Genomic DNA, 14,806 nt, shown 5'->3' with positions numbered 1-14,806 from the left:
AGGAAAAGCTGCACTTTCCCAACAACATCAACCAATAAATGCAAAAGAACCACAAAACTAGAAAAACTCACTCTCTCACCACAATGATGGTAGTAATTCAACCCAAGATTATCATGTAAGGTTCAAGACAATTCAAGTTTTAACGATTAAATATATTATTGAAGTAAAGTCGCTCAGTCGTATCCGACTCTTTGCTACCCCATGGACTGTAGCCTACCAGGCTCCTCCATCCATGGGATTTTCCAGGCAAGAGTACTGGAGTGGGTCGCCATTTCCTTCTCCAAAATTAGGTTGGTGCAAAAGTAATTTGAAATTTGTCATTTGATTTTGGAATACATTAAATGAATGTGGTCATGTTATACGTCATTTTAATGCACATTTCTCGCTTTTTTTTTTTGCTAATGACTTATTACTTGCTTTTCGTTTTATACTTTATTTTTTAAAATTTCTTCTCCCCTGCAGCCGGCTGGCCCGGCCCACCCACGAGCATCTACCCCCAGGCCTGACCACTCCGTCTGGCCGGCCCGCTGCAGGACCGGAGGGGGCTTCCTGCTCCCCAAGCTATGCTTTATTTTAGACTATGGAAATGTTACACAAAAAGAAAACTCAAGCAATTTCCTTGAGTTCAAAATGTTGTAAATCAGCAGAGACAACCCACAACATCAACAACACATCTGGGCCAGGAACTGCTAACAAACAGTGCAGTGGTGGTTCAAGAAGTTTTGCAAAGGAGACCTTGAAGACAGAGGTATCAGTCAGCCATCAGAAGTTGACAACGACCAACTGAGAGACATCACTGAAGCTGATCCTCATAAAACGACACAAGAAGTTGCCTAAGAACGCAAGGTCGATCACCTATGGTCGTTTGGCATTTGAAACGAACTGAAAAGGTGAAAAAGCTCAATAAGTGGGTGTCATAAGCTGTCCGTAAATTTTAAAAAATCGTCCTTTTGAAATGTCATCTTCTCTTATTCTATGCAACAATGAACCATTTCCCTATTGAATTGTGACCTGCGATGAAAAGTGGATCATATACAACTGGTAATGATCAGCTCAGCGGTTGGATCAAAAAGCTCCAAAGCACTTCCCAAACTTGCACCAAAAAAAGGTCATGGTCACTGTTTGTTGCTCCGCAGCCAGTATGATCCACTACAGCTTTCTGAATACTGGCCAAACTATTACATCTGAGAAGTAGGCTCAGCAAACCGATAAAAGGCACCGAAAACTGCAATGCCTGCAACAAGCATTGGTCAACAGAGAGGGCCCAATTCTTCTCCAGGACAATACCCAACTGCACATCACACAACCAGTGCGTCAAAAGCTGAACGAAGTGGTCTATGGAGTTTAGTTTCCTTTGCCATAACCTGACCTCTTTTCAACTGACTACCACTTCAAGCATCTTGACAACTTTCAGCAGGGAAAACGCTTCCACAACCAGCAGGATTCAGAAAACGCTTTTCAAGAATTCGTCGAATCCCAAAGCACACATTTTTATGCTACAGGAATAAACAAATTTATTTGTTGTTGGCAAAAATGTGTGGATTGTAATGGTTCCTATTTTGATTAATAAAGATATCTGAGTCTAGTTATGATACAAAATTCACAGTCTGAAACCGCAATTATGTTTTCACCAACCTAATATAACACAAAACACTTTCCAGTTCCAAGGGAAAACATAATTACACAATTAAGGGATCAAACTCTCTTCCTTCTGATCCAGAAGTCACAACTATGCGAATTAATCAGGTATTTTGTTTTCTGATATTATGCATTATGAAACACACACATCAGCTATGAATTTTTTTTTCTTTAGCTAAAATTATTTTATTTGAACCCACCAAGCATTTAGATCTAACTTCTAATTTAACACGGGCTTCCCTGATAGCTCAGGTGGTAAAGAATCTGCCTGCAATGCAGGAGACCTGGGTTCGATCCCTGGCTCGGGAAGATCCCCTGGAGAAGGGAAAGGCTACCACTCCAGTATTCTTGGGCTTCCTTTGTGGCTCAGCTGGTAAAGAATCCGCCCACAATGCAGGAGACCTGGGTTCTATCCCTGGATTGGGAAGATCCCCTGGAGAAGGGAAAGGCTACCCACTCCAGTATTCTGGCCTGGAGAATTCCATGGGCTTTACAGCCCATGGGGTCGCAGAAAGTCAGATACAACTGAGCGACATTCACTCACTCACTCACTCGAATTTAACACAAGTTCAAGGGATGAAGGGATCACCTAATATCATGAGAGAGTGCCACGCGTGTATATGTTCCTCGGTTCTTTGTCTCGTCACAACAAAGATTTGGGCTGATGGGCATTAAAGCCCCCTCAGCGTGTCACAGCTCTCGGGTCTTGGACAGACAGTGTTATAGCTCTCAGGTCTCAAATGGACCATGCTATAGCTCTTAGACAAATCAGAGTTACAGCTCAGTGTTACAGCTCTATTTTATTTAGAAGATAGCAGGAAAATCCATCTTTGATGCGTGAGGGCACATTGGTCCAAAGACGCGGAGAAGAGTGGCCCAACGCGCGGGAGAGGGAGAGAGAGAGAGAGAAAGAGCATATGCACGTGGGAGAGGGAGGGAGGGAGGGAGGGGGAGAGAGGGAGAGGGAGGGAGGGAGGGGGAGGGAGAGAGAGGGAGGGAGGGAGGGGGAGGGAGGGGGAGAGAGAGAGAGAGAGAGAGAGCGAGCAGCGAGCACTTGGCTCCTTTTGTATGTTTTCTTCCCCTGGGCCTGCCCTATGCAAATTGGGCTTAGTCAGGAGTGCTGTTCTACCTGCAGTCTTCACTCTGGTCCTCGGACCTTCCTTTGTTCTATTTTCACAGGCTTTTCCCTTCCTTGTCTTTTGGCCACCGCCATTTTGGACTCATTTTCCCTATTCTACTTAACAGGAGTAACCAGACAAAATTCCACAGGACATACAGCCTGGTCTCCTATGACAATCTATGTCACAGAAACGTGAGTGTGCTAGATTAAAACAGATGTAAAGGATGCAACAACTGAATGATACAAGTAGTCCTGAACTCAACCATGATTTAAACAAAAAAGCTATCGCCATTTATGAGTCAACAGGGAAAACTTGAATATGGTTTGTATATTAGATGAGCTTAAAGTTTACTGAAATAGGGAGAGAATGTTCACTGAAAAGAGCAGGCTACAAAGAAACATGAAAAAAGTATGATTTCAGGTTGGTGAAAAATACAAATATTAATAACAACACTTAGGAATAGAAAAAAGATATGAGTGGGTGTCACTAAGAAATCAATACTGATAATCTCTAGGTGGTGGGAATGTAGTAATTCTGATTTTATGTTTAATTGCCTGCATTTTCTAATTTTCAACAAAGTTCATGAACTTTTGTTATAAACTTATTTTTCTTCATAAAACTGGGTGAATGTATAGTATATATAGTATATATATACATATATACTATACATATAGTATATAACGTAGTATATACTATACATATAGTATATAAGTAATATGTATATATACTATATGTATATACATATATAATATACATACATACATATATATGTATATATAGACTATAAACTATATGTATATAATATATATTAAATTCCATGTGGTTACTATAAGAAAAAGAAACAGAATAACATCCCTAGATACAAAAAAGCACAAAATGAACAAATCTTTTTAAAACTGAAGTATAGTTGATTAACAATATTAGTTTCAAGGGTACAGCGTAGTGACTCAGTATTTCTTTATTTATTTTTGGTTGTGCTGGGTCTTTGCTACTGATGGGCTTTCTCAAGTTGTGGGGAGCAGGGGCTACCCTAGCCGCGGTGTGCAAGCTTCTCTCGGCAGTGACCTCTCCGCTGCAGAGCACAGGTTCTAGGGTGCCAGGGCTTCAGGAGCTGTGGCTCCCGGCTCTAGAGTACAGGGTGGCACTTGGGCCCAGTTGCTCCAGGGCATGTGGGATTTTCCCAGATCAGGGATTGAACTCGAGTCTCCTGAACTGGCAGGCAGGTTCTTTACCACTGAGCTACCAGGGAAGCCCTCAGCACTTTTTATAGCAAATGAACAAATCTTGTCCAAAGACTCAAAGCTTGCATCACCTTTTCAGTCCTCCATACTTAAACATGAATCAAACAACTAAGAATTACTGAAAAAATCAGAGAATGTGTCTAACATGATAATGCCCACCTAGGGTGAATAAAAAACTTAGAGGAAACAGATTGTTTCCTCATTTTATCAGGCTAGCATTATCTGATACCAAACTCAGACAAGGAAATTACCAGAAAGCTACAGACCAACATTCCTTATAAACAAACACAAACCTTCTCAACAAAATTTTAGCAAACCAAATCCAGTCATGTAGAATAATAATACATCCAGGAAGTTTTATGGGGGTGGGGTGGGATGAATTTAAATCAACCACATTAACAGATAAAAAAAGAAATACCACACGAGCAATAGATAGAGAAAAAGCATTTGACAAAATTCACCTCTCAGCAAGAATAGAGAGAATTCTTTAATTCTAAAAGGCCTGAGGGGCAGTATACGCAGACTGCCAAGATTCAAATCCCAGCCCATCTACTATCTAGCCGAGTAACTTTGGGTGCCTCAGTCTCTTCATTTGTACAATGTTTAAAAAAAGAAAAAAAAATCTGCATAATTACAGACCTGGTAATGTGACTAAGTAATCAGTCGCTCAGTCATGTCCAACTCTTTGTGACCCCATGAACCACAACACGCAACAATGTGAAGTGCTTAAGGCATCTATTAAAAACCTGTAGGTAACATTATACTGAATACACTCATGCTTTCTCCTTACAACTGGGAACAAGGCAAGAACGTCCACGCTCACCACTCCTATTCAGTACACACTGGAACTGTACCAAGTACAACAGGCTAGCAAGAGAAATAAAAGCTATGCTTACTGAAGAAGAGGAAATAAAACTTTCTATACACAGATAATATGATTTTCAGGGGTAGGGAAGGGTAAGAGTGGCCCTGGAACTGTTACATTCAGTCGTGGTTACATAACTATAAGCATTTGTCAAAAAATCACCGAAGACTCTAAGAATGAATTTTACTGTACATAAATTCAAAGTAGAAATATTTAGAACATTATTATCATTATTACTTGATAGATAAGTAGATGTATACAGAATGCCGACTGTCTCCAAAGGCCAAAGTGGTCCAAGGGGACGGAGTCACCTCGGCAAGTGAGAGCAGTCATGGGAGAAACACCTACATAGCGTGCGGGCCATCTCAGAAGGTGAGAAGCCCAAAGCGTAATTAATATCTATAGAGCAATAAGATGAAACAGAACATGATGCTATCTAAAAGTTTTCAAACAAAAATTTTTCAAAATTAAAAATATCTTGATGCCCAACCCGGGTTATGAAGACAACAAGAAAACAAAGCACATGCTCCACAGTGGCTTCTGGAAGTTTCTGGTCTACAGTGTCAAACAGCTGAAGGGTTGCTGACGTGCGACCAAGCGTACTGTGCTGGGACTGCTCCCAACACCTCCTCTAAGGACCTCAAAGTCACTGTGGAAAGAGCAGCCCACCTGGCCATCCCCAGTCAACCATCCCAATGCCAGGCTGCACAGAAAAGAAACTGACGGACAGTTTATTGAAAGAGAAAAAACTCAACAGAAGCACCAGTCCATAAGGTGTAGCAAGAGTGAACATATAAATAATGATGATTCCAAAAAAATAAAATGAAGAAAATTGTCCCCCCTAAATTTTAAAAGTTACAGAAGGATAGGATACCACTGGGAAGCATCAGGAACAAAGACAAGATTCTATCAGTGTCCAGAGACAAATTTTATGTAAATGAGTAAAAACTAGCAACAAGATTTTTTTAATAAAAGCGCTGGAAACTTACAGAATTCCATACCAAAATTATAGAATACAGAATTCCATACCAAACTATTAATCATGCCTGAGGGTCACCTGGTTATTTTCAGATAGTCATGGTCTCAAAAAAAAAAAAAAAAAGTTTCTAACATACATCTTTCTTCAAGAAGTTATTTGAGGATTTATTCTTATTTTGGTGGAACACACCAAGAAAGAAGACATCATGGGACCCAAGAAAACAGGGAATCTAAGAGAAAAGGGACATAAAACATCCAAAGTAGTGGTCACAATGGAAGATTTTAGATTTAAAAATTATAAAACCAAGACAAATTGGTTTTCTTTGTATTTTAATTAATTTTAAAAATTAATATTTTTCTTTGTATGTAAAGGAGGAACCGTAACTCTCCACAGCTGTACATAACCCTTTTCTCCTAAAGAGGAGTCGATCAGCGCTCCTATATTTTTCATTTTTTGTCAAAGCAAGAAGTAAATACTTTAGAACTGTAAAATATATAAAGTGAATAAAGTTTAGTGTTCTGCAAAAAAAAAAAAAGGTGAGAAGACAAAGATGGACTTCAAAATAGCAAATGATTATCTAATAAATCTAAATATGTTGGGAGGTGATTTAGACAATTTTGAGCATTTAGGATCAAATCAGTAGTAAGTACATAGATGACTAAACAACAACAAAACGGCAACTATTCACTCCAGAGCAAACTAGTGCAGGAAGAGCAGTGACTGCATATACTAGATGGTTCAGTCACATGACGTTCACAAAGTCATTATAAAAAAACACACAATATTAATAATAGTCTAACCCAAATTGACATAGGAACATTGGCAGGCTGGGGAAGTGGGAAGGGACTGAAGGTGAAAAAGTGTGTTGGCAGAGAGGGGAAAGACTCAAGGAGATGTTAAAAGAAGACCTAACATGAATGGGTTAAGTCAACAGACGATGGAAATACCAGATTTAAAAGAAGAAAGCAGTTTCTTCAGGGGAGGATGGACAGGGAAAAGTGATGGAAATGGTTCAGTTTCAAAATAATTCTTTTAGAAATATTTGGCTATTTTTAAGCAGATGCATGGTAACTTTGATTATAATGAAAACTAATTTTCAAATGATCATGCTGATATTTAAAGAGCTTCCCAGATGGTGCTAATGGTAGGGAAAATGCATGCCAATGCAAGAGACGCAGGAAACTGGGGTTCCATCCCTGGGTTGGGAAGATCCCCTGGAGGAGAGCATGGCAACCATCTCAAGTATCCTGGCCTGGAGAATCCCATGGGCAGAGGAGCCTGACCGGCCCCCAGTACACAGGGTCACAAAGAGTGGGACTTACCACACACAATGTTGGCGGACAAGAATCTAACGCAGGAAAGGAGCGGGGAAACTATGGCAAGTCTTAGTTGATAATGGTAGCTCAGTAAGAGCCATACGTGACGGAGTGATCAGAAATTCATCTTCGCTGCTGCCTCAAGCTGAATGTAATGATTGGCTCCACCGAAAGAATGTGAACAAGGACAACTCTCCAGGCTTTTTTTGTCTTGTTTGACCCAGTGCAACTGAGCGAGCAGAAATTTCTAATGAGGTGCGGGAGTCTGGGGAACGGGCACGATGGCACAAGGGGTAGGTATGGGTAACATTTTGGTCTGAATCTGTTTTAGAAGCCTATACATGTTGCTGCGCAGGCCCGTTAGTGACTCCTGGGCACAGAGGCCTTTTTATTCCCTATTTCTTATAGGCAAGACTCCAGTCTAGACCTTCTCACATTTCCAAACAGCAGAACACTTGCTATTCAAAGCAGAAACAGCAAAGAAACCACTTGAGACAAGATTAAAGGACCAGAGAAGCTCACCACCATTGACAAACTGGACCACACCCTAATCTGGCCAGCAAACTTTTTGAAACTTTGCAGAATACTAGACGGTTACCGCCTTGATCCTTTATCACTAACTCCTGCCTGACTATACGACCTTTCCGTACTCACCAGGGAGAGGGGCACAGTTCTTGACGCGCTAGCCTACCGTGTTTCCCTAACCCTTTGCCTGGCAAAGTAACAAAGCCACTCTTTCCTTCTCCCAAACGCGTCTGCCTATTTCTGTTTGCACGGTGCACAGAGCGCCAAGACGTGGGCAACACAGAAAAACAATGAAACAAAGGCCCATAAGGGCTGAATACAGAGGCCGCAGAGAAGCAAAAGGCACCACTATGTGTGCTTTTAACCACCATCTCTCTTTTGAGGACAGAAAATGATGTATCGGGGTCGTGATGCTAGCAATTCCCTGGGGACGAAGGTCTGCGTAAGATGGCCTTTCAGAAGCTTTCAGGGTTGCTGAGGGTACGAGATACCCAACCCCCACTAGCGGCCGAGCTCACCTGCGGGTTCCCGCCCTCCCAGGGGGCGTTGGCCGAACACGGCCCAGAGAAGCAGCCGGGGAAAAGGTCCCGGTACGCTAACTGGGGCCACGCGGCCGCGCGGTGCGGGCTCAGGGCCACTTGAGAACCACTCCACCCTCCCACCGGGCCCACAAGCCTGGCAAAGCGAGCCTCAAGAGAGGCGGGGGCGGGGCACGTCGCCTCTCGCCTCAGGAGTGCTCACCCGAAAGCGCGTAGTCCTCGTCCTCCTTCGAGACGGAGAAATCCTCGGACTTAAACTCCTCCATATTGCTGCCGCGTGGGGCCTACGGTGCCGCAGCAACCGCCTCCAACGGCAAAGCTCTAGGGAGAGACGGTAGAAACGCGGAGTGCGCGCAGGCGACGGGGATGGCGGCGGCTGCGGCGGCGCGTGCGCACACGCAGAAACGGCGCTAAGTCGAGAAGCACCACTTCCGGGTCAAAGCCGCGGACCTGACGCTTATATGGCGGTCGGCGGAACGCGGGCTTCGTCCTGAAACGGTGCATGCTGGGACTTATAGTCTTCAGGCTCAGCGGCTTTGATTTGGTGTATCTGCTTAAGGAAAATTTGTTTTGCCCATGGGAACACAGCTGCCCTTCGTTAGTCACTGGTTGATACTATTGAATTCGCTTACTTGTTAAAATAGTTACCCCCCCCCCAAAATCAATATTCACGGTGGTTTCCGGGGTTACTTCCCCCGACATGCTCAGAGAGTGAAATTTTTGAGTTAACCAGTGGTGGGTTATACTGAGGTTGCAGGCAGACAATTTGCTATCTTGCTTCAGCCCTCTTAGTGTAAATAAATATCGTCTTCCCAGTCTGTTTAGTGCCGCGTTTTCTTTTGTTTTTTCATCTTTGTGCTCTCTGTCGGTGATTTCGCTGTTTAAAATGACCCCTGGGTGTGTTGCAGGGAGGAAGCCAATTCTGACTCCATGTTGGAAACTGCTTCTTTGACTTGCTTTTATTATTATAATCATACTCAATGACTTGCCTGGAGGACCCTGCTTCTCTGCTAGACTGTAAACTAAAGTGCCTTTGTTCCGCTCTAGGAGAGGTAGTTTGTCCCTGCCCACCTGTGAATAGAAGAGATTAACACACCCCTTCTCAAGGCTGGACATTCCCTTGGAGATGTTTTACAAGACTGAAGACCCTCTGACTTTACTTCCCCACTGCATCTCCCTCTCTATTCTGCTTTGTATTCCTCATTGCTTCTTTCTCTCTGATCTATAAAAGAAACTGGCATCCAGATCCCAGTAAGATGGTTGTTTTGACGCACAAGCCTGCCATCTTCTCCGTCTGCCGGCCTTGCCGCGACACTTCCTCTCTCTGACTCACTGACTTATCGTGCTGCGAGCAGAGCAAGCTTGCACTTGGTAACAAGCGTATTGCTGGGGTGCTTCCTAATGTTTGTAAGCGCAAGAAGGTTGTGATGTGCCTTATGAAGAAAATACTTGGGTTAGATAAAGCTTCATTCAGGTATGTTTTGTAGTGCTATTGGCTGTGAGTTCAGTGTTGAAGAATAAACTATCCAGTACGTCAAGGAAAAGGAAAGTCACGATCTGTATCTGGTGCTGCTCCATAACGTGCTAAAGTGACATTCACAGTGTGCGAGGCAGCTATGGAAAAGATGGAAAAGAGGCTCAATTTGTGGATTCAACCAATAAAACCGATGAAAAAAGTCTGGAGGACAGCATTGTTGAGGCTGAAAGTCAAAAGTTTACCATCATGTTACCCAGGGTCAGAAAAATGTGAAGAAGCCCTTCTCTGTAGCGCTGGCTGGGTTGCATGTTTCAAAAGGCCATATGGTGTCAATAATGTTAAGTTTGCAGCTGAGGCAAGTTCTGCAGATCAGAAGGCTGCGGAAGAATTCAAACGATGCTTGCGAAATGTAATACAGGAAAAGCGGTATGTTGAAGAGCCGGTTTTCAACGCTGGTGAAACTGGCATATTCTACAAGAATGTTGGGAAAAGAACCTATGTAACGTGAATGGCCTCCAATGCCCCTGGCTTTAAATCATTCCAGGACCATGCAACCCTACTTACGTGCACCAATGCCAAGGGTGACTCTAAGTGCAAACCCTTACCGGTGTACAGACCTTCACGTTCACAAGCACTTAACGGGAAAAACGTGAACCATATCCTGTGCACTGGAGGTGAAACCAAAAAGGGTGGAAGGCGTCTGATTGGTTCCACAGCTGAATCATATTAGAAGCTGAATACTCTCCCCAGGGTAGAAACCTTGCCTTGAAGCTTTTGTTAACTTTGGATGCCCCAGTCCATTGCTGTGAAAAACTCAAAAATGCCCACCCCAACATGGAAGCTCTTTTCATTCCCCCCAGTCCTACCTCTCATCCAGCCCCTGGATCAGGGCATAATGAAAGCCTTCAAGTCACGGTATACAAGTGAGCTGTATAACAAGACTTTGGAGGCTCTCAAAGCCAACAAGAAAACTACCATGATGGACTATTGGCAATCAGTCACTGTACGTGAGGTGATTGATTATGTCGGCAACATCAAGCAGGTGATGATCAATTACTGTTGGAAAAATGTTTGACCGGACTGCGTGGAAAATTTCGAAGGCTTTGAAGGTGCTGCATAAAGTATAAACAACAGTGTCAAAAACATAATGCATACCACATGCAAATAAGTGGAGAAGGCTTTGGTGACATGAGGAAGATGTGGAGGAAATTTTGGTAGAGAAAGCAATAGAACCCACCAACAAAGACTTGGACGAGATGGCAAAGCAAGACAGTGACGACGAAAACACTGATGAAAGTCAGCTGAAGAGTACAGAAATTGTCCCTCTTAAAGTCAAAATAACAGAATGGAACTCCGCTTTGGAAAAAATTTTCACTGACATGGAAGAGTGTGACCCTATGCTTGATCGAAGCCTCAAATTTAAGCGCTTAACTTCCTGTGCATTTGCCCCTATGCTGAGACACTTAAGGCAAAAAGCTAAGCAGACAAGGTCGATGTCATTTCTGGAGTCATTTTGGGAGAAAAAAATTGCCCACTCCATCAAGTGCTGAGAGCCAAACGTCTGAGGTTGAACTGACAGATGCCAACCTGCCACCCTCTTCCTCATCTGCAGAATGAGTGCCACCAATCTCTCCCTTGTTTTCGTGGAGTAAGCCACAGTGAAGAGGCTTGACCACACTTGCACTGTGCCATTGTTCAGCCTGCAGCTCCATCAACCAGGAAGATGTTAGGTAACATTTTCACAAAATGTTAAACATTTAATCTTTATTTGCATTAATGCGCACTATATAGTGGAAAAGGCAATGGCACCCCACTCCAGTACTCTTGCCTGGAAACTCCCATGGATGGAGGAGCCTGGAAGGCTGCAGTCCATGGGGTCACTGAGGGTCGGACACGACTGAGTGACTTCACTTTCACTTTTATGCATTGGAGAAGGAAATGGCAACCCACTCCAGTGTTCTTGCCTGGAGAATCCTGGTGGGCTGCCATCTATGGGGTCGCACAGTCGGACATGACTGAAGTGACTTAGCAGCAGCAGCAGCACTATATAGTATATGTTTACTGTATGAGTACTGTATGTGGTTTGTTTCTGTGTGTGTATGACTGAAGGAAAGAGTTAAAATAGTACAGCCTCAGTTTTGTACATGACACAATAATGCTGTCACTGAAGTAATTGTTTCATTATTAATACTACGGATCATTATTTGTAAGAAAGATGTGTTAAATACATTGTCTTTGAACAGAAACATACATAAAACAAAGTTATGTACTGATCAGTTGACAAAAATGGTATGACCAGAGACCCACACGAACCCAATCCTGTATTTCTGCTAATTGAGTGTGCGTGGTAACATTATAGATGTAATTACAAGGAATGGCTGTATTCTAGAATTCAAACATTACCCACAAGGATTCCTTCCTTCAAGTTATCTCCATATGAAAGTACTTGCTTGTCATTTTGTGACAAACTGGGATGGAGCCTTTTGGCCTGTCCTTGGAGTCTCAGTCTGGGGAAATTGTTACCCTGGCATTCTTCAGTAGACTCTCCTCCAGCACTCCACTTCTCCCACTCTCCTCTTTAGAGCTTACAAGCATCCCATACATTTGTTCAGATTCACAAAGTTTCTGACCACTTTAAGGGTAATGATGGAACTGTCTTCTATTTGTCAAAATGTTTAGTAAAGAGGTCTAAAATTGGTTAGCAGCCCTCATCGAACTTAAAAACATACATTTTTGGATTTGAAAAGCATTTTCCATGAATTTAAATGTCACCAGCTGCGATATTATGCTTTTGAAGAAATATACATTATCCCCAATGGCCAGTGATTTAATCAATCATGCATATGTAATGAGGTCTCCATAGAGCTGCAAAGGGCAGTGTTGAGAACTTCCCAGTTCAACATGTGGAAATTCAGGGAGAACTTTGTCCATTTGAAGGGACAAAGAAAGTGCCACACACAGACCCCATGCCTTGACCTGTGCATCTCTTCCATCTGGCTGTTCCTGATTTAAATCCTTATGATAAACCAGTGATCTAGTAAGTAAAATGTCTGAGTTCTGTGAGTCGCTCTCAAATTAATTGAACCTAATTTACAGCCAATCAGTCAGAAGCACAGAAGAACCTGGACTTGCTACTGATTGATGTCTGGAGCTGGGGGTTGAGGATGGGGTTTGGGAGTGGGTGGGGTGCTGCTTCTGGGTAGAGTCAGAATTGAGGTGAATTGTCGAACACCCTTTCTGGTGTCCAATGTTTGTTAGTGTGGGGAACACCCAATATACCACTTAAAAATTTAGAGATTTCAGCACATAATCCCACCAAGAAGAAATAGGCTGAAACCGATCAATCCCTTTAGACAAATATTGGCCACAATACAAACCCCAACTGCCTACAAGTTTCCTGGTTCACTCTTACCATGTTGTTACTGAGTCCAAGCTCGCTCTGCTCACCGCAGGCCAGGCCAGTGAATCCGAGACAAAGTGTTGAGGCAAGGAAAATGACTTCATTTGGAAAGCTGGCTGACTAAGATGGCAGACTAGCGCCTCAGAGCAACCATCTTGTGGGGGTCTGAATGCAAAGTTCTTCTGTTGAGTCAGAGAGATATAAGCAATGAGGAACTAAAGTCAAAAGGCAGAATAAAGGAGAGGCAGTGGGGAACTAAAGTGAAAGGGTCGTCAGTCTTGCCAAACACTTCTGAGAGAATGTCCAGCCTTTGGAAGGGGTGTGTTGATCTCTTCTGTTGACAGGTGGGCAGGGTCAGGTTATCTCTCCATTAGCAGAACAAAAGCACTTGAGCTTATAGTCAGGCAGAGGGTCAGGGTCCTCAGAGGCGGCTGTTACATACGAGTATAATAACAAAAGAAAGAAAAGAAAGCTATAAAGAAATGTTGGAGAAGACTCTTGAGAGAGTCCCCTGGACTGCAAGGAGATCCAACCAGTCCATCCTAAGGGAAATCAGTCCTGACTGTTCATTGGAAGGACTGATGTTGAAACTCCAATACTTTGGTCACCTGATGCAAAGAACTGACTCATTAGAAAAGACCCTGATGCTGGGAAAGACTGAAGGCGGGAGGAGAAGGGGACGACAGAGGATGAGATGGTTGAATGGCATCACCAACTCAATGGACCTGAATTTGAATTTGAGTAAACTCCAGGAGTTGGTGGACAGGGAGGCCTGGTGTGCTGCAGTCCATGGGGTCACAAAGAGTCAGACATGACTGAGTGACTGAACTGAATGACAAAAGCAATGAAAAGCAAGTCAAAGAAGCAGTTTCCAACCTAGAGTCAGAATTGGCTGCTTCTTTGCAACGTTGTCTTGGCAATAATTCAGGGGGTTCTTCCCTTCCCGTCAAATTCAGCAACTTTAGCCTCTCCCCATAGTCTCTTCCCACTGTCCAATCGTGGGTTATCATCTTTTTGATAACAGAAGAAATCCTCTGTTGGGATACATAAGATATTGGAGGTTTCTTGCAGAGCTCTGCATCCGTCTGGGGTGTTAGAAACATTCTATATCTTGACCGAAGTACTACCACTTCACATAAGTGTATAAATACATAAAAAGTCATTAAGCTACACATTTAAGACTTGTGCACTTTACTGTATGTTATACCTAAATTAAAAAAAAAATAGAGAATGGATGGCTAGTCTTCTGCTATACTGTATGTCCATCTGCAATGCCTGGAAGTCCAGTAGTTACCTTGTGACCATGGGGTAAGCTACCCAAATGGGACAATCCAATTTGCTGAAAATGGCAGGGCAGAAAATGTTTTATGATGTCACAGAATACTGAACCAACCTTGGAGACCCTCTTCATGTGGACTATTGAAATGATACATTTTTATCACAAAGGGTTATCAGCTTTTAGCCATCACAGTGTGAAACTGTACAAAAGCTTTTGATGATAACATATAGCACAAAAAGTGAAGTTAATAAGGCTCGAGTTCACGTGTAAGTAGTGTTTAATCAGATCTTTGGACAGGAATTTTACCATAAACTAGTAAGTTGAACATAAAGGAAATACAGTTAAATAGATATGTTAAGTACTAAACTTAAAAAAAAAAACACACTTAAGGTGGAAATCTTCATTACAAAAGCTTAAATTCACTGG

General features: G+C 42.8%; 1 protein-coding gene across 2 annotated transcripts in view; it reads right to left on the bottom strand.

Annotated features, from left to right (window-relative positions):
- Positions 1-8,631, bottom strand: part of LOC129547258 (protein CFDP2-like) — a 39,315-nt gene extending 30,684 nt beyond the window's left edge. The window contains exon 1 of one of the 2 annotated variants that reach the window (XM_055413113.2): positions 8,427-8,631. In XM_055413113.2, the coding sequence (XP_055269088.1) occupies positions 8,427-8,490 (64 nt within the window). In that variant the 5' untranslated portion in view covers positions 8,491-8,631. The remainder of the gene's footprint in view (positions 1-8,426) is intronic. The other variant, XM_055413112.2, reaches the window with a different exon arrangement.
- Between the last annotated feature and the right edge of the window lie 6,175 nt (positions 8,632-14,806).

Source organism: Moschus berezovskii, chromosome 22 (assembly GCF_049115385.1).
Source record: "Moschus berezovskii isolate FMDL1 chromosome 22, NW_MosBer_1.0, whole genome shotgun sequence".
Taxonomy (NCBI): domain Eukaryota; kingdom Metazoa; phylum Chordata; class Mammalia; order Artiodactyla; family Moschidae; genus Moschus; species Moschus berezovskii.
This window is presented reverse-complemented; position numbering and strand designations above follow the sequence as displayed.